General features: G+C 32.3%; 3 protein-coding genes and 1 long non-coding RNA gene across 9 annotated transcripts; 2 read left to right on the top strand and 2 right to left on the bottom strand.

The window, feature by feature from the left end:
- On the top strand, positions 1 to 4,477 carry LOC109353554 (NADH--cytochrome b5 reductase 1-like). Of its 2 annotated transcripts, none has more exons than XM_019595888.1 (9): positions 1 to 211; positions 2,038 to 2,179; positions 2,344 to 2,434; positions 2,517 to 2,594; positions 2,789 to 2,869; positions 3,127 to 3,216; positions 3,663 to 3,728; positions 4,035 to 4,121; positions 4,240 to 4,477. In XM_019595888.1, exons 1-9 carry the CDS (start codon positions 46 to 48, stop codon positions 4,330 to 4,332), a joined length of 894 nt encoding a protein of 297 aa, XP_019451433.1. In that variant the 5' UTR covers positions 1 to 45; the 3' UTR covers positions 4,333 to 4,477. The 2 variants fall into 2 exon arrangements, with proteins under 2 accessions (XP_019451433.1, XP_019451434.1); XM_019595889.1 differs by having other exon boundaries at positions 4,035 to 4,127; positions 4,177 to 4,348.
- On the bottom strand, positions 5,579 to 9,446 carry LOC109355026 (vacuolar protein sorting-associated protein 36-like). Of its 2 annotated transcripts, none has more exons than XM_019597928.1 (8): positions 8,645 to 9,446; positions 7,576 to 7,779; positions 6,830 to 6,923; positions 6,682 to 6,739; positions 6,428 to 6,497; positions 6,130 to 6,265; positions 5,970 to 6,054; positions 5,579 to 5,707 (listed from the first exon to the last, which is right to left on the bottom strand). In XM_019597928.1, the coding sequence occupies exons 1-8, from the start codon at positions 9,272 to 9,274 to the stop codon at positions 5,650 to 5,652; spliced, it is 1,335 nt and encodes a 444-aa protein (XP_019453473.1). In that variant the 5' UTR covers positions 9,275 to 9,446; the 3' UTR covers positions 5,579 to 5,649. The 2 variants fall into 2 exon arrangements, with proteins under 2 accessions (XP_019453473.1, XP_019453474.1); XM_019597929.1 differs by having other exon boundaries at positions 5,621 to 5,721.
- Positions 11,971 to 13,733, bottom strand: LOC109355027. 2 transcript variants are annotated; one of them, XR_002108619.1, is made up of 4 exons: positions 13,046 to 13,733; positions 12,891 to 12,962; positions 12,733 to 12,799; positions 11,971 to 12,584 (listed from the first exon to the last, which is right to left on the bottom strand). It is a non-coding gene; the product is annotated as an uncharacterized LOC109355027 (long non-coding RNA). The 2 variants fall into 2 exon arrangements; XR_002108620.1 differs by having other exon boundaries at positions 11,971 to 12,498.
- Positions 15,818 to 21,087, top strand: LOC109355025. 3 transcript variants are annotated; one of them, XM_019597926.1, is made up of 8 exons: positions 15,818 to 16,315; positions 16,927 to 17,094; positions 17,218 to 17,313; positions 17,569 to 17,667; positions 18,631 to 18,762; positions 19,119 to 19,256; positions 19,834 to 20,073; positions 20,516 to 21,087. In XM_019597926.1, exons 1-8 carry the CDS (start codon positions 15,908 to 15,910, stop codon positions 20,900 to 20,902), a joined length of 1,668 nt encoding a protein of 555 aa, XP_019453471.1. In that variant the 5' UTR covers positions 15,818 to 15,907; the 3' UTR covers positions 20,903 to 21,087. The 3 variants fall into 3 exon arrangements, with proteins under 3 accessions (XP_019453471.1, XP_019453472.1, XP_019453470.1); XM_019597927.1 differs by having other exon boundaries at positions 17,218 to 17,319; positions 19,834 to 20,010; XM_019597925.1 differs by having other exon boundaries at positions 15,819 to 16,315; positions 17,218 to 17,319.

Below are 23,926 nucleotides of genomic sequence, written 5' to 3'. Positions count from 1 at the left end.
CATGTATATAATAGCATTTGGTGATTAACCAAATTTTATTGAAGAATGTTGGAACTACCATTCAACATGTCATTACGTTTATCAATGTTGGATTTGAAGCAATTGCCATTTGTTGAGAACCTGCGACCTGAACTGGTTGGTGGTGCAGTTGCTCTTGTTGCTGTTGGCCTTACAGCTGCTTATATTTACTATTTCAGGAGAAACCCTAAAGGTATTTATTTTCACTATTTCTAGGTTTTGTTTCTATCATGTTCAAAAGAGTATTACATCCTCTTACCAAATCTGGTACGGATCATTTTATTCTACAAGAAAGTGATATATGTTACTTATAAATTAATTATTATACATATTACTTTAATGTGATATGAAATTTGTAAAATAATATATTATTTTCCTTTTGAAAATCATTCCAATATCTTATTATAAACTTCAATTGGATTAGCTATGATTAAATTATCAATCCACGTGTAATGTGAATATCCGAGTTGTATACTAGATTTCATTGGAGGGTGAGTCTGGCATGTATTAATAGCGTATGAGTTGAGTTTTATAATTACTATATCATTCATCATTTATATAATTATCATCGACTCTTTAAAAATTGAGTTAGACTCATCTCCATTAACATTTAAAAGTAACACACATTGACATTTATATCATTTTTTATTTAAAATGATATTTCACATTTACCCTTAAAATACAAAGAAAAAAGTCGCTTATCTCTCCATTACTCGAAGGGAGTCTCACTCTAAAAAATTAATACAAACAATTGATAAATGATGTAGTGACTGTGTATAAATTTTTACACTAACAATATATAAATATTATTATAATGTGTGAAAGTCATGAATTCAAATCTTATATATATTTAGACTCACCGGTTTCAGGACAATTCGGTCGCCCTTTTATAGCAAACTGATGTTGAGATGTGACATATTAAGAGTGTAATATTTATATACTATTAATGTAAACCTCTGGGTTGGTTTATGAATAGGAAGGAAAATGGGCACTTAATTGCTAGCACACAATACAGAGAATATTTATTTTATTAAGAGTGTGATATTTAAATATTATTAATGTAAAAATTTACACATAATCAATATAACATATAGTATTTATTTGTATTATTTATATTTAAAAGTTAATGATAATCAAATATAAAAATTATAAATAATAGTGATAGTATAAAATTTTATTAGACAATCAGTATATATATTTTTCTCTTTTACTAATTTTTCTTTGGGAGTGTATGTTGTTTGAATTTATGCCATTATTGAGTAATGGTCACTTCAATGAAGATGAAGAAACCATTAGATTTAAAGTTGGTGAACGAGCATATAAAGTCTAAGCGTGCATAGATCAATTGTACTTTCTAAAAGTTAGTAAAAGAAAGTGTAGCTAAAATATAGAAACATTTTTAGACAAGAGGTTATATAAACATTTTAATGCATTTAAAAGAAGCCTTGAGTTTCTAATATTAAATCAATGGAAATGCATTAAGATGATTAATTAAAGAATTTAATACTTATACAATGACGGTATAATTATTTTTTACACTATCAGCAAATATCTACCATTCATATATTAGTTATTATTGACTTTCATACAAAAGTATTATAAATCAATAATGTATTGACAGTATAAAAAACTTTACACTATTGATACATAAATTTTAAACTATTAATTCAAAACAAGTCAAATGTGTATATCAAAGTGTTGATCAATAACTCAACCCTCACTTCAAAAAACCTAACAGCACATACACTAAGAATTTATTTGTAAATTGAAGTTTCTGTTAAATGATTAAGAAAAGGTAGACATTAGAATTATCTCATAAATATATTTCACCACTCTTTATTATTATTTTTTTCTTCATTTTTTACTTTTCAAAATTCAACTCACCTAAAACAATATCAATATTTATCAAATGAAAGTCGTCCTAATTCTAAAATGACATTATAGACTAATTATTTTCATAAAAATTGACAACTAAAATAGGTAGCAAAAAAACTGAACCAACATGGGTATTTTTTTCAGGTTGCTTGGACCCCAAAAATTTCAAAGAATTTAAACTTGTAAAGAAGACCCAAATCAGCCCCAACTCTGCAAGATTCAGATTTGCCCTTCCTACTCCTACTTCGGTGCTAGGTCTTCCTGTTGGAAAAAACATACTTGTCAGGTTTGAAAATTATTTCACTCATATTGTTCTAGCCTTAGAGTTTTTTTTATGATAATAAAACAATTCTCAAACTCTGACTATTAACAAAAGGAAATAGAAATGTATGATAATAATAAAACATCATTCATTGATGTAATATTGTATATATTTTAACTACTAAGCAGGGGTAAAGATAGTCAAGGATCTGAAGTTAGGAGATCATATACACCAATCACTTTGGATTCAGATATTGGCTATTTTGATTTGGTTGTTAAGGTACAATTAATATATCTTTGAAGGACTAATATAATTTTCCAATATATGTATTTATTGGTGCAAATTATTTGTATGATAACAGATGTACCCAAATGGAAAAATGTCCCACCATTTTAGACAAATGAAGGTGGGTGACTTCTTGGCAGTGAGGGGCCCCAAGGTACTTCATTCCTTAAGAGTTATTGGTCGAGAGCCTAATTATATACATTATAAGTTTGTTTTTGATGTACAAATCATATAATATAAAGTTATTAGGGATAAATATTCAAAATGCAAGTGTGATGAGGATATTTTATTTTATTTTATTTTTCATTAAAAAATGGTGTGATAAAGAGTGTACATGGGAGCTTGTAGGGACGTTTCAGCTACAAACCTGGACAGGTTAGGGCATTTGGAATGATTGCTGGAGGCTCAGGAATCACCCCAATGTTTCAGGTACAATAATTTTTAGAGTTTAGTGAATGCATTAATTGTGATTGAAAATTTTCTTATATGCTATTGTATAATTAACTTATAAATGACGAGCTTAAAATTTTAAAAAAATTAGACATGTTTCTGTTTATAAGCATTTACAATTACAAACATTTGTTTTCTTCAGCTAAGAAATTTGGCTGAAGAAGTTTGTCATGATTATTTGGATTTGGCCCACTAACATTATGTAATTATTTGTTTTTTCCCTCATTTTGTTGCAGCTTATAAGAGCCATACTAGAAAATCCTATGGACAAAACGAGATTGCATCTTATATATGCCAATGTGACAGTGGACGACATTCTGTTAAAGGTAACTAGCTAGTTACAAAATCCTTCTTTTAGAGAATAGTAGTTATTCAATTTAAATAACGTAATGTTGTGTTAGTGGAAGAATAAACGTTTATACAAAACTATATCTTATTCTTATTACAAACTAAATCATCAATAACATTGTGATTTTCCCTTCTTTTCTCCATAGATCTGTATGTATCATATAGAATATAATACGAGGTTTCAACAATAAGGTTTAATTAGGGGTATATGTATAGTAGAACTGTTCTCAAAGCTGGTAACTAAAAATATTGTCATCAATTCTGATTTGTACTATTTGGCACTAAAATTTAACACATGCTATGAGATTTAATAAATAAAAATGTATCTACAGTCATTTTTTTCGCAACAGTAATAGATTGTTTCCTTGCAAAATATTGGTCTGTTCCTGGTTTTGTTTCGTCAGTGTTCTAATTTGTGTTGCAGGAAGAGCTAGATAGGTTTGCGAACAAATTTCCTGACCAGTTCAAAGTCTATTATGTTCTCAGCAAGGTTGGTTGTTCCATCCAAAACCCAAAACATACACATTTGTAATTTCTTGTAATTGGCATGCTCCTCTAACGTTATTTCAATATTTGTATCTCTTTACTGTATAACCAATAAAGAAAATAATCCATTTTATGTAATAAGACCATTTGATGGAATGAATAACCACACGATTAAGCACATTGTGACTATAATTAACTTTATTAACAAAAAAATATATTGTTACTAATAAAATAAAAGGTTATTACATTAAGTTTGAGTTCAAACTTAGGTATGTAGAATAAAATATTTGATATTTTCAACATTTGGCAGCCTCCTAATGAATGGAAGGGTGGCGTTGGGTATGTCTCGAAGGAGATGATTCAAGGCCATTGTCCAGAACCAGGCCCAAATATCCAGGTTGATTTTACCATAAACCTAATGATTATAGTCTATCAATTACGAATAGAATATATTTTTATCATATTGACCTATGTATATTACTTGGTGACATTATTCATCACATTTATATTTGCAGATACTTAGATGCGGTCCACCACCCATGAATAAAGCCATGGGTACTTTACTTGACACACTTTCGTACACATCAAAGATGCAGTTTGAGTTCTAGCATGCTTCAATTTGATTTCCTGATTCATGAAAAACTTCCTATGGCTTGTATTGGTTGTATACTGGTGTTAAGTATTGCATGGTTTGTTTCATAATAATAAAGACCAACATAAAGGGCAATTGCTGATGCTGATGCAGCCTACTTACAAAAAGTATAATTTTCCTAGAAAAAAGATTGTCAATAATCTAAAATACATATAATTTAAGATTGTGTTATCGAATGTTATAAGAACTTTTTTTAAGAAATACAAAATGAGATATTTTCTTGGAAAACAAAGTTCATATGTGAAAACAACATTTTCTTAAGACAGTTTCTAATTTCTCTTCCTTAAACAATGAGCCTAAAGCACTTGTTAACATTTCCTACGCTTTAAACTTGATAAAATAGAAACTATATTGTTTGGCCAATTGAGAGCATGACTAAAAACGTCTCTTATCTATACTACTTATAAAGGGAAAACCCAAAATAACCACCCACCATGGTGTAATTTGTGGTTCTCCCTATTTTGCCTCACTATTTTATAATTTTTACCAAAAAAACCATATATAACCAATGTTCCTCTCCAACCAACATAAGTTCCATATTATTTGGTTAACTATTTCTTCTTACATTATAACTATCAGTTTTGTATGTAGAACATGAATGTTAAATTTTCTAAATTGAACATTACACAAATCGAATAAATTCAAATGTAGATTATAAATATATAACATAGAATATTATAGTTGACATTTATGACATACAAACTATATCTTATAAATTATAGGAAAGCGGGTTGGCAGACACGACAGTGCATGTCAACACGCTAGTTTTTGATAACTTCAAAACATTTCTATGTATTAAACAAAGTTTACAGATTGCAAAAACCTGCTACCAATATTCTGAAGCCAAACATGTCTCTAATGTACATAATGGTAGTGTCAAAAATCATCAATAACTGTTACCTCTGCCATGGTTTCTTCAACTGGATCAGTTGCAAGTCGCAACATATAAAAACCATATGAAAATACACCACTCCAATTTGGCAGACTGCACGTGTTAACACGATTTTTGTTGTTGACAGGATGATGTGCTTGATTTGAAATCATTAATATTAACCTTGAACATCATTTCAACCTGTTAATTTTCTATGAGCAAAAAGGAAAAAAATAAGTATAGAATGACATGACCCTAAAAAAGCACAATGGCTAAAGTCAATAAAAGAGCAAACTACACACAAATTTTTGCTTAAGTACACTTAAACCACCTTGAGATAGGTCAGTTCTCAGCACTCAAAATTTGTCCAAACCTTAAATTCAGATGAGCAAGCTTGCAACTCTACCCATGAGCATGGTTTGCCCTTACCCATGAGGCATAAAGACCTTGATCTTTCACTCTGTATAAATGGCAGTAAGTAATACTTTTATCACAACAACAACTCATGCTAATGAAATCAATCAATGAACAAAATCATCTATCATCAAATTTAAACCAATGCGATGTAAGAACTGGGAATTTAACTCTAGAGCAACTAGAAAGCAGCAAGCTACACTGCAAAGTCAGTATTGCTGGATAACGAAGACAAATAGTGTAGTTCTCAGCACGTAAAACATTCAAGAAGACAAAACTACATATCAAGCAGTAGAAAGTTTACTTACAAATACATATCATCTCGATCAAATTCAAGGAACAAGTTAATATAGAATCGAAATCCATCAGGGCTTATATCTCTGCATAGTACACCTGAAAAAGATTTTACAAAAATCAGAACACAATTTTTTTGCTAAATGTAATGAACAAAGTAGTACAGCAGTGTACCCTTGCTCTCAGCAGACAAGAGATGCTCCTTTGCCATTGCCGGGGCAACTCCCAGTGTCCTTGCAGCATCACTAGCACTTATCCCATGTCGAAGAGCATCAGGTTTCATAACAAGTATCTTGATTTTAGTGATAACCTACACCGAACAAACAGCACTTAGTAAGTAAGGTCTAATCTGACCATTTTCCATTTCATCAAATGTAGAAATTGTTGTTGAAATGACAAAAATGTAATAGCTATGACAGAAATTAAAACTTTTTAAAAAAGGACCACAACCAAACAGACAAAATGAACTCACCTCTTCATCACTGTGGGACTTGGTCTGTATTACCATGACTCCACTGTCGAACTTACGCAGAACCAATGAACTGAAACAATTCAATAACACCATCAAAATATAGAAATAACAAACAAAAAAAGGAAAATGCATTTAAGAATTAAAAAGGAAGAATCCCAAGGAGTATGATTTGTAGTCACCTAAACTACATGTCTATACTATGACCAAAACACACTAACAGAAGTGATAAAAATAGAAGATAATGATATACGTACACATCAAACTTCTCCCACAGAGAACATGCTTGCAACAAATCATCAGGTGAAATCAATTCTGTATAAAACAACCAAACAAGGGGGGTATTAATTGAAAATGTAGAACTTGAAAGATAATCATGTCTGGGGGAAAAGGAGATAGTGAAACCTGTGCCGCGAGCACGATTGAATAGACAATAAACATCAATTAGATTGATAATTCCTCCAGCTCTCTCAAGTGGAACTTTGACAAAATCTGCCAACTAAGTATTAACAAGGACATGTTAGAATATTTTAAACAAATAGGTAACTAACAAAAGGCCATAATCAAGTTTCCCTTAAAGAAAGGCCAACAGCAAGAGATTGTTAATTTAATCCATAGCATTAAGAACACAGAGACCATTGTTACTCTCATGTTAATCCTTCTTGGTTTGGTTTCTAGTATTTTTACATTTTCTTCAACACCAGCTGCCGTTGATACTACCCTACTGTCAGCCCTTCATTATCATCACTCATCGCCAAAGGAAAATTCATCTCAACATGTTCGTTAAGATATGGCTCACAAGTCCTGAGAATCTCCCCATTAAAAATAGGATGGCCCAGTGCACAAGCTCCCACCTAGTGGGGTTTGGGAAGGGTATATATATGCAGCCTAAATCTTTCAAGCAGATAGACTCTTTTCAGGATTTGAACTCATCACCTCTTGGTCACTAAACAACAATCTTACCTTTGCGCTAAGGCTCCCCGCTAAAAATAGCAGGAATAAAATTATACATTAATTATGAAAATGAATTGTTTACCAGTTAGATCAAATCAATCTTTTATAAGATAATCATTTTCAAAAGCTCTTACAATTTGCATGACCATTTGATAAGTTTAAAAATAACATGTAATGAAGAGGTTAGATAAGAGAACCTGACGAGATAACTGTTGATGATACAAGGCACCTGCAGACTCTTTGGTGACAGGGGATATTATACCTACACTCAATAACAATTCTTGCATCTCTTCCTTTGAACCTATCTCCTCGTCACCAGTTGTAGTAGATTGAGAACTTGAGCCAGACAAAAGTTTTTGCCTCATTTTCTCTGCTAGCATCACCATCTCTTTTGCCTTACTCTGCAAATCCAACATAAATCCAAAAGTTCAAGCAACTTAATACAAACTAAAAGAAATACAACTAGTTAAGAATAATTAGTACAAAAATAATTTATAATTTGCTACAATTGTCACAATCAAGTAGGAGAAAGTACAAGTTAAGGTGTTTTCGCACAACATAAAGGTAAAACTCAGCCCACAAGTGGGCATATTTAAAAAAGGTGGACTGGTGCAAAATAATTATATTTAAAGGTAAAACTCAGCTCAAAAGGAAACAGATACAACAAAAGAAATATAAGAGCATCCACACTTCCACAGCCGTGAAGGCTTTTCCGTTCTTAAATGGGCTTCATTGTTTATTTTATACTTGTTTACACTTCTCAACAACTTAAAAACAGTCACTCCAATGGTGAACTTCCACAGTTCGCCTCAGAACACACATAAGAACCAGTTGCGAAATAGGAACGAGTTCTTAATAAAACTGCAAAGAATGTTTCCCACAGTGGTGAGTGGTATGATAAGAAGAACCCACCATTGTGGGCCACAATGGTGGCTTCTTAATTTGATTATGAATGTCTAAAACCTTATAATACAGATATGGGCACCGTTGTGCAATGTATGTTCCTAATTTCCTATAATCTGAACAAAATACTATAAAGCCATAATCACTCTTCCAGCAATGCACAACCAGTTACCATTTAATGGAAACATATTTCAGTTAATATGACTTGAGCCCCTTGTACCTAACCTAACTAACTAACTTCAATTCAATGCAATACTCAGTTGCACTCTTTTGTCCTATAAGCAAATTATTTTCATGTTATATATCATTTCATATTTCCACATCATGAGAGTAAACATAAACATAAAGTCATAAAGCAATTACCATAAGAGCATTCAAATCCTGAAAAGCCTCATTCAAGCTCTTATCAGTACTCTCCCACATCTCCTGTTCCTTCCTCAATATCCCTGACACTCCCACCATCCTCACCGTCCCATCACTTGAATAAATCCCACTCGAAGACGCCGCGGCCGCAACATTTGAACCCGAACTCGAAACACTCTCCGCTTCTTCCCACGCCCTACCCCGCCAATTTCCCCAAAACTTAGCCAAAAACGCGTCATAGTCCCATTTCCCTTTCACCACGATCGTCACCACCACCGAGCTCGAACCCGACGCCGAAATCCTACCTTCCGGCGACAGCGACACCTGGAAGCGGACCCTCGGGGAAGTGAACATTGACTTGAGGGACTTTTTATGGGAGAAGATGTGGGAGATCGCGGCGAGGGGGATTGCGAATGCGACGGCGGAGGGGGAATCGGAGAGCCAGAGGAGGCGGTGGGTGGTGAGGATGAGAACGCCGGATTTGAGATGAGGGAAGGAAGTGGCGTTGGGTTCGGTGTCTTCGCAGAGAACGTCAACGGAGGAGAGGAAGAAGCACTCGATCTCGTTCGGGAGAAGAACAGGACGGCCGCTTCCGGTTACCTGAACCGCCGGTAAACAGTTTCCGGCCATCGTAGACGCCGGTAGGGTGGCGATTTGGCGCGTCGTTATGGAGTTTTGAATTTTAGTTGGAGTCAGTTAGAAGAAGATATTTAAGATGATCTTCAATGGAAGCGGTTTACAGTGTAGGTAACTGTTCGATTAGTGCTTTTCTTCCAAGAGATTGTGTTGTTTATGGTGTTTTTTTATACAAAAGGAAGAAACTTGTTCCGCTACTAGCTTTGTTTTTTTCTCCCTGAAAAATTGGTGGTAGTGTGTTTAGTTTTATTTTAATTATTACACAGCACTTAGTTGCTAGCGTGATACTAATATTCAATTTTTATATATTATATTTTTGTGTGTTTATGATAATGTTTAATTTAAGGTGAGATATGTGCTTAATTATTGTATTGTTGGTAGTTATTTAGAATTATATAATTTTTTTGTAAAAATTAAATAACATTAAATGCAATATAGGAAATGAAAATTACACCATGAGGGAAGTTATTTCAAGTTTTGGCTTTATATATAGTACAGAAGTATAGATATAGATTATATATAGTATAGATATAATACTTTCATAAGTTATATAAATTAATTTCTAAAATTATAAGAGTTAAGAGATGATAGTAGATTTAATTGAGAAAATAATTTGATTGTTTTTTATTTACATTTATATATGTTTCATTAAATTTATACTACACATCAAGGTCAGTGGAATAATGGTTAGTTGACTATATTTATATTAAAAATTCATAATATAAATTAATAATATTTATGTGTTGTTGTATAAAAATTTAGATATCATTAATATATTATTTATTAATGACTGAATGATATAATAATAATATAAAAAATTATTGTATTATATGTGAATACATTTTTTTCTCTTTAATTAATACTACCAATTTAAAGACATTCTCATTTGAGGTTATGCTATGATGTCACAAATAAGTTAAAAATCATCACATAACATAGGTTCAATGCTTTAATTGCTCCAAAATTATACAATTAAGTTTAAAAACTTAATCTTAAACAATTAAGTTTTGAGAATAATGTATCTCCTTATATAAGGAGATAACTTATCTCCTCTAACCAATAAAAATGAGACATGTGTGCTATTTTGTTTATTTTTAAAAATATTTTTATAGAAAATTGTGAAACATGACACATGTCATGATTTCACCGGCAGGAGGAGATAACTTATCTCCTTAAGTTTTTGTTACAAATTATAAATATAATTACAAATAAATTAAAGGTACCTCACAACACCTCATAATAGTGATAGATCGAGTAGGTGCAAAATACTAGTGTGTACAGACACTTTGTGCCTGCCGGTGAATATTGTGTGAATTAGAATGTATTTGTTGTGTTCGGTGTACTTTATATTATATTTTTTTGTGTTTATGATAATGTTTAATTTAAAGTGAGATATGAGGTTAATTAATATATTGGTGGTGGTTGCCTAGGATTATATAGTTTTTTTTGTAAAAATTAGATAATGTGAAGGATAAAATAGGAAATAAAAATTACACTATGAAAAAAGTTATTTCAAGTTTTGACTTTATATATAGTATAGAAGTATAGATAGATAAAGTTGTATGTCTGATCTCGCCGGCTAGATGATACCATATGTATGGTTCATATTGTCCATATTTTTTCTTTACAAAATAACATTATTTTTATTGTGTTTTAAAAAGTAATTGATTGACTCAGCCCGGTTTGAAAAGAAGATGTGTGTAAACCAAGAACCAAAAGGACTGAAAAATAATTAGATCATGTGTAAAGTTTGTTCTTTAATGAAAAAGAAAACTAAAAGTTAAACAATTTTTTTAAACTCAACTAGAGGAGGTAAAGAACTAAAACTGGATATTTTACATTAGAAAAAGATACATTTAAAACAAGATACTAGACTGCTTAGCATTGTCCCTTAGTGCCAAGGTTAGCAGTTTTATTAGATGGTGTAAGATCATAATTAATATTAGTAATTAGGATGGTCCTGTTTATTCTGTTTATGCTCACTGGTATGAACATGTTTGTTTATGAAATATCATGATCTGTCCACTTTAAACAAGGGTAGGGTGGACTTGCAAACCGTCCTAAATTAAAAAAAATAAAAAAAGATCTAATACAAGGAACATTACAAAATATTATATATTGTCTCTTATTTTTTATTTCACTAGTAAAATATTGCAATATTCATGTTATCATACTTGAGATTACACGAACGCACAATGTGATACAGAGATTCAAAATACAAAATAAAACACATTATTTTGCATAAAACGGGTATGCACTTAATTGGTAAGATATTATATTTAGAAAAATTGTTACATTGTACTCGAGTGATGTACAGTGATACTTGACCCATCAAATTTCTTATTGTAGTATTCAGTGATACCTGTGGGCTGCCCTGCCCACCCGTTTGAAATGCCTGTAGACGAAAAGAGCATGTTGGACGGACATTTTAGGACAGATAAACACATTTTTCATGCTTTGCACATCCAAAACATGCAGGCAGGCCCTATAGGCATGACCTAAATTCCCAATGATAATCACAATGAATTCGATATATTGTATGAGACCAAAAGTAAAGGTTCGATATTTAAGAGTTAGTTACACACTGCAAAAGAGATCATTTTTTATCTATAGGATAAGAAAATATCTTTGGTTAATACGAAAAACTATAGATAACAAAATCCTAAAATCAAATACCAATGTGAAAATGTTTAAGGGCATAAAAGACAAAAAAAAAATATTACTTTGTAGTTAATTTTACCATTTCATGAGTCCAGTTAATTTTTATTATAAGCAGTGATCAATTGGTGATGAGATAGCCAGCATAGTAGATAGTACAATGTCCACTATAACCTGTGATAGCTATAAGAAGAAGAAAAATCATTTTTAAAATATAACAATAAAACTTGTGTCCTGAAAATGAAATGTGAGGAGGAAAAGTTTCACCTCTTTAGGAGGAAAATAGAAAGATAGAACAAGACAATAACAGATTACTTATACAATAAAGATATTGAGAAAAGTGATACAAAACTTATTTCTTCAATAAAATTCCATCCAAAAAAGCCAGGACATCACTCTACCAAGTTAACCACATAGCACTCCAAAATTTGTATTCAATCAAGAAAGAGAGAAAACTTCACTGAAGCAAAATTCCTTATAAGCCTTGTGCTCTAGCACTATGTTCTCACTAAAGAAAGTTTTGGCTACATAGGCTGCATGTTTCAGCAACATCTTACCACCTGTACAAAAGAGTTGGATGCTCAAGTTTCATATCAAACATAAATTTCATGCTATTATAAGCTCTTTTCACAATGCCAGTTCCAACCTGCATTGAATCAAGTCAGAATGTTAAATAATAGACAAGTGAGGTTACTGAACAGAAAATGTCAAGGGCATTTCGAAACACCAAGAATAAAAAATCACATTCAAGAAATTTGAGTTTTTGCCAAATAAAATGAATGGCTTGCTTTCACCTCATCATTGCCAGGGCACTCCTTGATTGTAACCACCTTTGATTACAATACCTTCCTCAATGGCTGCCTGAATATTCGCCAACAAAAATATATTAACTTTTATGTGAACAAAAAAATCCAAAGCAAATGAATGTGCCTTTTGGATAAGATAATGTCACCTTTGTATCATTAAGAGAATCTTCAGCTCCCAGTTTCTTTTCTTTGAGCTCTGTCTCAGTTTGTGCTGCAATCTAGACATTTATAACAGAAACTCCACTACTTATATCAACATTGCATAGCATCAAAAACTTAAATATCGTCCAAGGTCAGTGACTTGTATCACAGTCACAACTCACCACCTGAAAGTTCTGCAATTCTTTCATTAGGCTTTTCCCTTTCATAATCCAACTCCACAGCTTGTAAAAATATATAACCATTTTAGAACCCAGAGAAGAATGAACATCTCCCTCAATATATCATTTCTACAGCATTTATCCGTACCCGTGGCTTCTTTTTAACCACAAAAGTAACATTTATTCCTTCTCGAGTGTCATAATATGGACACATTCTGTACAAATGTCTGTAGAGAGAGATCGGGAGCAAGAATGGCAAACCTCAATTTGGTTTCTAATATGGGAAAATTGCTTGTACAGCACTTCCTGGGTACTTCCATCAGCAGTAATTGTGGAAGTATTCTTGGCGAATGGCGAACACCACCTGGCAGATGATGTTGATCGATGAAAAGAAGTATGTTGAAGGGAGTTTCGGCGCTCAGCCCATGCCTGAATGATAGCTCTATCAGACAAGGGAAAAAAAAGACTTTTTATAGCTGAATTTGATAGGATCACCACATCAGTGATAACCATTGCAGTTTTAAATGTATTGGATGCCATTCCCACCGTCATGTCCTTCTTTTGTTGAATATAGTAATATTTATGCAGATTGTAAGGTGCAACAATGAACACATATAGTGAGAGGTAAGCGTGAATTTCCTATGCCCCTCTCCTCACCATTGGAATTTAGAATCCCTTTTATCCATGCCCATGTTGTACCACATATTTACTAGCTTCTTTTCATCCACTTGAGTGTAAGTCACTGACTGATTAAAATGCATTAAGCCACAAAATAAACATTGACTATAGCTGACCAACAAGAGTACAAGAAGATCATTTACAGAGAAATCAAGATTGACTGAAAAAAGAGTAGTAAGCCAAACAAATACAACGCTTAAAACAGAATACAACATTAACTATGACTAATGCATATACAAAATTCACCATAAAACACACACATAGGAGATGCAGTGAAGATGGAACCTTTAGTGAAAACCAAACTACCATTTGTTGTGTAATGGGACATAAACTATGACACAACAATTGAATCTCCAACAAATAACCAATTTCAATGAACCTGAAACTTTTTCCTCATCCTAGTCCCAAAACCTTAATACAAGTTGATAGAAAACTAAAACGAATAAAATTTTTTATTAGGGCATACCTAATGCTCATAAAAAATGCCAAAACCCTATAATATATGCCAAATACCAGAGCAGTTCAAATTACACATTCATACAAGGTTATCACTCAAGTTACAAAGTCAGAAAATGTGAATTGATGATGACCGAAAAATAAAAATTGTAGAAAACCAAAACCTCTTCTTTACGATAAACCAGATACCATAAACGGAAGAACAAAGAAGTAAACGATTTGAGAACGGAAGAGAATGCAAACCAAATAACAGAAGAGAATAAGCGTCGTTTAGATACTGATTCAAGTACGGGAAAAAGTGCCAAAAAAATTTGGACCATTTCTCGATTTGTGCGTGTCATCCTTGCGCAGGGGCCATGCTAATCTTCTCTGTATCGTTCCAATTTTATCGGATGTCCCCGAAGGGACAAGCATCTCTGAACTCTTCGGTTATATAAACTATATTATTTACTGAGAAATAGACGATGTGGGACTTGTTTTGTCATACCCATAGTTTTAATTGCATCCGAACAAATCTTACTTGAACCCATTTTTTACAATATTTTTACTAAACTTCCAAAGCTACTCTATGGCTTACGAAAACCTATCATCTTCAACCTCCATCTCAGCCACCTTCTTCTCCATTTCGGAACCCTCTTTCCATGGCATGCCACAACACTTCCTCCATTTGTGACTGAACCATTGCATGACTCTCACCTTAAATTTACCTTCTACCGAGATCACCATCGTCTGTGCAACACCTTGCTTTCTTCTCAACTTTTTAATTTACTATTTTATGTTTTGTCTCGTATGTAAGTGTGACGGAGAACTAACTCAACTAAGTGTTTTTTTCTTTTTTTTGAATAGTAAAATATAATTTTATTATAATTAAAAAATTTGTCATTTAAAGTTATATTTTCTTTTGCTTTTTAGAAACTTTACCTTTTTATTATAAGTAATATTCTCCAACGCGTTAATAAATATAAATTAAATTATTTATTTCTAAGATAAATTTGATATATTTTCATCCCTATTAATGTCTATTTTTTATTTTATATGTAAGGATGAAAAAATATTCATTAGTAGTACTCTAAAAATTATTAGTAACAAGTGGTCACAATATTTGTTGGTAATAGTGGCATAGGATTATGTTAAATTGTTGGGATGATCAAATTTTAAGGGTTTAATTATTGAAATTAATACTTATTGGAATGAACAATTACACACCTCGAAATTAAGAGTGTATTTAATAGTACCAAAAAACAAGCGGAAGCAATTATAGTTTATAAGCGAGTACGAGTATTATCATATAGTACCAAGAAAACAAGCACAAACAATTATAGTTTATAGTGAATAATAATATAATTATTAATTTATTTTGTAATTAAATATTATACATAATATAATTTTATTTAGTGATTGAAGTATAATGATAAGTTTATAGTGAACAAATATTATTATTCAAGTAACAAAAAAATTTATATATTAATTATTACAGGATTAAAATAAGTATATAATTAATCACCTTTAGTTTTAACCAGTTGGACACAAGAGGCACGGTATATAATTGAGGAATTGCTGTATTTGGATTAAAAAAACATTTTTTCCAAATTTAAAAAAGTTGTGTTTGGTCAGCGTTCCTTACGAAGATGGAAGCGACCTCTCTCTCTAATTAAGAGAAAGAATATTATGTCATTTTCTCACACTTTATCATCTTCTATTCCTCTTCCATGGCGGTTTCAGCTTTCAAATCTTCTTCCCGTAGATCAAACCAATCTTCAGCACCTTCATCTACTCGACCTTCTCAACCTCTCAATAAACCTCCTATTCGAAGATCAAGGAGCGTAAGCGCTTTCTCAAGGTCCAATTTGGATATTTCCAATGAATTCCTCAACAAGAGGGATAACCCTCTCTTCGATGAAACTTCACCGAATTCGGATCCTAAAGGACCTGTATCTGCTGATTCAAATAACAATAGAGGACGTTCTGTGACGCGAAATGGTGAATCTCGGTCCTCCGCTGCGGTTGGTAGGAAGGAATCGGGTCGGGTTTTGTCAGGAGTTGATTCGGGTCGCCGCACTCGTTCGGCGTCGCAGTGTCCGGTTCCGAGACGGCGTTGGAGTTATTCTACTTCCGAGGTTCATTGCTCGACTTCACAGTGGTTCTTCGTTTATAAGAATTTGCTCTTTCTCATTAATGTTATTAGCTTTTGGATTTTAATTTCATGAGCTTAAGTATAAAAAAGCTTATTATACTGGTATTCAATTATGAATTGGTACATCTTTAAAGATAGGATTTGGCTATTAGTGTCACCCTTGATCTAATAAGATGCATAGATATCTAATGCATTGAATGATCTAAGTGGGATACACTCTTGTTTGCACACTTTAGATTGAAAAGTGAGAGGAGCCAAATCCCTACCAATATATAACTTTACATTAAATTTAGTTTTTTTTTTCCTCTTTTAAGTTGCTATCTATAGAGAACTAATGTGGTGTGGAGAATATTTTGGAGAGTGCATAGATGGATATAAAACGAGAACTAATGTGGAAATTGTATAGATGTGAGATGATGTGTGTGTACCAGTAGTGAGTACATATACTCTCTATTTTGGAGGACTCAAATGAAGGTTTTTACTTGTTTGTCATCTTCTATGTTTGTGAGCTTATAGTTGGTGTTGTTTTGATGGTGGACATGGAGAGAAGGGTGTCAAAGGAATTCAACTTATTTGCATTTGTTATTTGTGCAGAGCGAAGCTGAATGTAAAGATGAGAATGATTTGAAGTTAGTGGGGAATAATAGGAAAGGAGGTTTGTTTGGAAGTGATACTGTGATAGATCAAGTGAAAGAACTGCAGCACAGTTGGTCTAGTCATCATTCGCCGATTAAGGTGTCAGATTGTTTTGCTACCACTTTGGTGAGTTGTCACTTCTTAATGTTCAGCTCGTCTATTTGTTGCATAGGAAATAATTGAGTTGTGTTATGTCAAGATGAGGAAGAATTTACTCATTGTTTGATGCTAATTATGTTCGTCTGGCAGTCTGGTTTGCAAACTCAAAACTGTGATGATGCAGTTTCGACAGCAAGTTCTGGATATCGTTCTGATGAGAGAACTATCAAAGCAGTTTGTGAACAGGTGAAGGTGAGTTATAGGAAAACTTCAGTTTCCCAGTAGTACCTACTCATGCTGTCATGTGTGCTTTTAAAAAAATACTCGAGTATGCCATAGTTCATTGATGTGGAACTAGTGTCCCACATCTAGGAAATCTTATTACATGACAAATTAATCCTCATTGACAGAAAATTGAGTGATTCTATTAGAAAATTGGTGATTCTTCATGATGACAACTCGATAACTTTTGGTTTAAGTTCTGCTCGTGTTCTTCTACAGTCAGTACAAGAAGATCTGCCAGAAGCCAGTGATATATATGAAACAGTTCGTTCTGAGGTGAGGCGTGCTATTTCTGATATCCAGAATGACCTTGCAAGTGTAAGTTCATCCTGATTCTCTCTTTCCCTACTTTAAGTCAACTGGCTCTATTTGCAATTATTTAACATATGGTGATTGATATATCATGGTATAATCTTCAATAAACTCCACCCATTTTCCACAACCCTTTCTAGTTATTATTGTGCTTAAGAGCTATATGGTCTGAATTAATCACATTCTTTTAGTAAAAGATAAAGTTGTCAATAGTGTAAGGCTTGTGCTACTACATAGAACTCCTTGGTATGTGTGTGTGTGTGGAGTACTTATGCTTGGCTTCATTAAGTTTTTTACTAAAGGAGCTAATCAGATGAACTTGGCTGAATTGCACCAATGTGACTCATCCGAAGCTATTTCAAACTGCTTAGAAAAATCTGTAGCAACGGCACGGTACATTGCTATCCGAAATAGATAAATAAAACTGCCTTTAAAATTCTGGCATTTATCTCCAAGTATAGTCTCTTTCACCAAGTTTAAAAATAAAAATAACATAGAGCCTGAAAAGGTTTAGGCTTAGGTTAACAGTATCAGTCAAAAAGCATAGCATGGCAATACATTCTCTGGGAATGAATCATAAAACTTTTAGCCAATAAGCATTTAAAGAAAAATTCTTCAGAATCAATCTTGATGTATTTTCAATGGTGAAAACTGAAAAGTGCACTGATCTAGGTCCTTCACTTTCCTACAACTTTGCATTTTGTTGGAGCTCTGCCTGCATTTTGAACTTAATTTGATATTTTCTTTTGGAACTATGCATACTCACACAAGTCACTTCTTTATTTTTTCAATTTATTGTTTCATAATGTACTCCAGTTTTTTGGTTGTTCAAATAAGGTCTAAATAGTTGAGTGCTATTCAATTGTTGATGCTTGTTTGTCTAATTTTAGATGCTCTACAGTGATTGCAAATGGAAGTTTAATGGTAATCTCTAATATTCTAATTTGTTTTAGCTCTTTGGAATTTTAGTCTATCCAAAGGAGTAACCCAACTGCTATTGCTGTTACCAATGTGGCTGATATTCCTCCTGACTTGGTAAACCCTGGTGCAGTGGAATTGGTTTTGGAGATTAGAAGAGAGTATGCCAAAAAGCTTGAAGAGGTGATATTCCCTTTTATACTTGTAGATGTAGCATGATTAACTTCTCTTTCTTTTTATTTTTATTTTTAACCATGTGCTGTCTGCCGATTAGTACACGCCTTGATGATCATCTCATAACTGGCATTGAGGGTGTCATTGTTGCTCTAGAACATCTTCTTTGAAGTCCTTTAATCCTTTTATATTGAAACTCTCAAAGCAACTACCATTCTCTTTCTCCTTTAAGATCTCCATTTCAAATCCCCTTGCAAAAAATCTTCCCCTGACTGAATGTGTTCACCCTCTTTTATAGTATATATTTTTTTAGTATCCTCTCTTTTAAGTTTCCCTCTATTAAGTAGACTTTGTCATACTTGCAGTCTCAGGAACGAGCTAGAAATCTCCGAGAAGGCCTGGCTGTTGAAGAACACCGTGGACAAGAACTGGATAGAATCTTGAAAGAAGTTCTTCCATATCCCATGACCCCTAGTGTGCCAAAGTCTCGTCCAGCAAGAAAAGCAAGTTCTTTTCACATTTTATTTAGGCATCTTTACGTACTTGTCATATGAAGTTCTTGAATACTTTGCCAATCACAATGTATATAGCATGTACATGAACTATATTTTTACACTTTCATATGTAGACGAAAGATTAGCCTGGAAGGGCTATAGGTGAAAGCAACCAAAATTAAACTTGCACCAAGCGTATTTTTCATGTTAAATCATGAAGCTTCATCTATGCTTTTTTTTCATGGATGAACTGAAACCCTTATATTTTGGCCACAATTATTTTAAAATATATGACTTTTAACCGCATGGGCTTCACAATATTAAATAGCACATCTAGTATCTCCTTTTCAAGTGCTGAGGATATCAGTATTTCCCTCATTGATGTCTTCAATCATATATGCAGACAACTTGAGTAGTTGCATTTCATATCTTAACTCATTAATCTCTTGGCTTTCTAGGGTGAAGATAGTATTGCAGTGATTGGGACAAATATATGGGAATTAATGCTTAGTATTTGTGCAGGTGTGCATGCTTATTGTTTTATTTGTTTCTATTCCTTTGTTAATGAACCAAAAAATGTTAACAGGCTAGCATTGAAAGAAGAAGGATGTCAAAACGTCTTGCAGAAGATGCCAAGGCTTATTTTGATGAGTGTGTATCACTATCAACATTTGATAGTTCTGACTTTTCATCCCAAGAGGATCCTCCACTCAAATCAGTTGGCCCACCTATTCCATCCAGTAGCTATGTATGTTCACCTGAGGCAAGTTCAAATGCTTCGGTTTCTAATTTCATCAGTTTCAGTAGTTTCCTTGCCGATAAACAGGTCTCCCTTGATCTTCTTTTCTTTCATAATTTTCCCCCTAAATCCATTGACCAACTTCTCAAATAATAATACTTGTTGCTTGTTTACTGAAAAGTGAAAACTTATTCATTTAAAGCATTTGATATCTTCTATTATCTTGGTGGTTCAAGACACTATTACAGTCGTTATTAAGGATCAGACACTTTCATGTTTATAGATCTCTGTGAATGAGGTTTAACATAAATGCATTTTCATATGTAATTATCCATCAATGGTGGCATGTTATACATTGACCAGTAAAATATTTACGCACACACACACACACATATATATATAGAGACAGAAGGGTGGTAACCAACAACTTGACTTTGGATGCTAAAGGAGAGTATCCAAATTCCTCACACTCTTAAAAGAAATCATGAAAGTGAATTTTCTGAAAAATAAATCTTTTACATGTTTACAGGAATCAAGCATTCAAGAACAATCCAGGAATATGCATTATGACCATTCACAACCATCTTCCATCATTGATACCGTGGGAGCTGTCCACGGTCAACTCACTTCAATCACTGGCAGCATAGGAGCTGCTACCAAGCCCTGCTTCTCCTTTTCAGAGAAGCCATCTGAAACCTCTGGACTTCAACAATACGTAAAAAAGTTCGAAAAAAACGTTTCCAAGTTGCCAACTACGAGACCAAATTTTCGTGACTGTGAGTATCATTATCAATCATCAGCTGAGAGTGTGTTAGTTGATAGGGTACTACTAAGAAACAGAATTGACTCTGGTAGTTTGTTACTTTGTTGTGCTGGTAACATGTTGACATCTAAATTTTGTGGGATGGGGATTTAACTAGGAAAGTATAAATTAAGGAACTTTTACATATACCATGTAATTTTGACCTTGTTCTTTCCACACAAGTAATGTGTATCTAAATGTACATATGCTTTATGTTCAAGTGTACATGTACTGGATTGACTTCTCCTTTGTGGGATGAAGATTTAGCCTATACATTTATGTGCTAGAGATTATTTTTATTTGGTCCAAAGGGGTAGGTTCATTGGAGGTCTTGTCTTGCAGAGGAGGAGAAAATAAGAAAAAAGTACAAACACATTGAGGGGTTTGAATCTACATGCTCACAATCACAATTCATGGTCAAAGAGATGAATGCATATATAATCATGTAACTAGAACTAAAACTGGAAAATGAACACTGCGTTTTGTTAGTCTATTGTATTCTCTACTTAAAAATCTGCCCCTTGCCTTGTGCAATGTTAAGGTTATTGGAAACTTATGGATGTGATCATTGTTTCTCTTGGCCTGAATTTCTGAAGGGTGTTCTTGATTTAGCATTTCTTTTGACCTAATAGACATGAAACAATTTAAATTGGGAGCACATTTGCTGTCCTACAAATGTGTGTCACTCCATGTGTTCCACCACTCTAAACTAGACCTAGATGGTTGTAACCTTTTAATGCACAATGAGTTTGTTATAAAATATTCCAAGAATTTATCTAATACAAATATTAACGTCTAAGTTTTACAATCTTACAAAAACTAATGCTAGTTAAAAATGACTCAACTTCCGTCAGATCAATTTAAAACCAGCATGTGTGGTTTCCTACTTCCTTCAAAAAGAAAAGAAAAAATGATATTTGCTTTAAAAAAGCTAAAACTGAATCTAAAAGAAATAAAACAAATTATTTGTCTTATCCTAGGTCTTGTGCAGAACAGTTGGTTGGACGTTAGCCTGCATAAATATTTATTTGCCTTATCCTAGGTCTTGCATAAAACAAAATGGACAGTACGAAGTATTATTTTTCTTGTATCTTTAACAAATAAATAATGCAAATGTTTCTTGGAGTGGCTGATATACAAAAGTCCAAACAATGTTACTTATAAATAAAGCAGTGTTAAGCAAAGTATCAGCTTAAGATTTGTTTGTTTGTCACTTAGTTTTTGAAGGTAATGAATGAAAGAAAAAGACTTCTAATGTAATTAAATGTGAAATAGTTCTCAAGTATTCCATTTATATAATCAAATACTTCATTTTCTTCTATTCAACCACAAACAGATTGTAAGAGAATTTGTACCCCTATAAACTTGTGTTGAAATGTTTATAAACCTACAAACATTTGTATTAAAATGCTTACAAATTTGAATTAGATTATGCAATATTCTAATCCTAAACTTATATATCAATCTATATGATGATGTTAACTAACCATCATTGTTGGTCGAGCTTGAAGAGTTTAATAAAATCGAGAATAATAATAAAAATAAAAGTTGTCATAAAAATATGAAAAGGGTGGACTAAGTTGAGGGTGATATGAAATGGAAGAGAAAGAAAAATAGTTGATTCTTTGCATTGCTAATGATATGTTGGTTGTTCCATTTTGTATTATGGATAACAAAAAATTCAATCCATGACTATATATAAAAATACGGCAAATGATATTTAAAGTAATTTTATGATACATTTATAAATTTGTTTTTTAATTAAATATTTTATATGTATCATATAGTTTCTATTTTAAGATTATATATTTTAGAAATTGAAGTATAGTAATAAATTTATCATACACATATCTTATTGTTCATATAATAATTGTTTTTATATATTAATTATTACAAAATATATAGTTAAATTTGTAAACTCATTCGAGATATTGTGGATACATATTATTCATCTAGTATCCACAAATAGTATAGATATAAGTACAAGTAAGCATTATCTGAACTCGAAGGAGAGGGGAACATCTATGTAGGAAACTTCCTCCATAGTGAGAGGGTCACACTACTTAGCTCTAACGTTGCAATTGCTCCAACTCAACCAAATTTGTTTTCTTTTTCTATTGTTTTTTGTTTAAGCAATATATTTATCTGCCCTATTAAGGGGAAAGTACGAATCTTTAAGAGCTGATTGTTATTTCTTCCCGCAATTATTTATTTAAGGATTTAAACATATGCACATTAACCCATAACACCTTGGAATCCAACTTATCTACCATTGGACTGATAACTTTTTTTGGTAATCACTAATATTTAATAATGTTTCCCTCATAACAAATGTTTACTAATCTTTCATGCTTTCCACGTGTTTTAGACATGTTGACATTGGAGGTGATAGTTTTAAAATATAATGGTTCATTATTTTGATTCTATACAATTCGGAGGGTTAAGCACGTTTAATTAAATAAAGAGAAAATAGTTCATTTACGAGATTTTTTACACTATTTGAGTATCATTAACAAAGAATATGCCAATAATAATAGTTGAATTTTAAATAAAAGTAATATACATAGAGATCTTAGAGTTGATAAAAAATCTTATTAAATTTATTATAAAATTAGGAAGAGAATAAAATATATCATTATATCATGAGATAAATTATTTTCTCCGGCCATTATAATTATAACATGTGCATTTTTTTTTTAATTTTCAGAAATATTTTTATAGCAAATAGTTAAATATGACACATATCATAATTTTAGTGGCTGAATAATATGGCTTATCTCCTAATACGATGAGATAATTTATTTTCAATTGAGAAATACTATTGTATCCAAATTGATTTATAACTTTAAATAGATTGCAATATTAACTTATCAAGATTTAATGATTAAATTATTTTGGTTGTGCTAGATGATACTTTGATCCATAAGCTCCCCGACTCTAATTAAATCAGATCCATTTGATATAATTTTTAGTTTTATGTTTTGAAATACTTGAAAATTATAATTGTTTTCCAATTTTATATTTACAATTTTATTTCTTCTTACATTAGGGCTTTTGAAAGTCGGTGGAATTTTATAATTTATCTTATATCTCACTATAGTTATGCAGTCTCTACTACCACCATGTGGAAAAGACCTT

This window comes from Lupinus angustifolius, chromosome LG08 (genome assembly GCF_001865875.1).
Source record: "Lupinus angustifolius cultivar Tanjil chromosome LG08, LupAngTanjil_v1.0, whole genome shotgun sequence".
NCBI lineage: Eukaryota > Viridiplantae > Streptophyta > Magnoliopsida > Fabales > Fabaceae > Lupinus > Lupinus angustifolius.
This window is presented reverse-complemented; position numbering and strand designations above follow the sequence as displayed.

What these genes read in the sequence shown, in the direction of transcription:
- LOC109353554 (XM_019595888.1), top strand. Translation starts at nt 46, where the DNA reads ATGTTGGAACTACCATTCAACATGTCATTACGTTTATCAATGTTGGAT. An exon ending in ATTTTGATTTGGTTGTTAAG is followed by an intron (nt 2,435 to 2,516) that starts GTACAATTAATA and finishes GTATGATAACAG; the next exon opens with ATGTACCCAAATGGAAAAAT. An exon ending in TCTATTATGTTCTCAGCAAG is followed by an intron (nt 3,729 to 4,034) that starts GTTGGTTGTTCC and finishes AACATTTGGCAG; the next exon opens with CCTCCTAATGAATGGAAGGG.
- LOC109355026 (XM_019597928.1), bottom strand. Translation starts at nt 9,274, where the DNA reads ATGGCCGGAAACTGTTTACCGGCGGTTCAGGTAACCGGAAGCGGCCGT. An exon ending in CAATCGTGCTCGCGGCACAG is followed by an intron (nt 6,740 to 6,829) that starts GTTTCACTATCT and finishes TGTTTTATACAG; the next exon opens with AATTGATTTCACCTGATGAT. An exon ending in AGTCCCACAGTGATGAAGAG is followed by an intron (nt 6,266 to 6,427) that starts GTGAGTTCATTT and finishes TGTTCGGTGTAG; the next exon opens with GTTATCACTAAAATCAAGAT.
- LOC109355025 (XM_019597925.1), top strand. Translation starts at nt 15,908, where the DNA reads ATGGCGGTTTCAGCTTTCAAATCTTCTTCCCGTAGATCAAACCAATCT. An exon ending in CAGTTTGTGAACAGGTGAAG is followed by an intron (nt 17,320 to 17,568) that starts GTGAGTTATAGG and finishes GTTCTTCTACAG; the next exon opens with TCAGTACAAGAAGATCTGCC. An exon ending in GTTTCCTTGCCGATAAACAG is followed by an intron (nt 20,074 to 20,515) that starts GTCTCCCTTGAT and finishes ACATGTTTACAG; the next exon opens with GAATCAAGCATTCAAGAACA.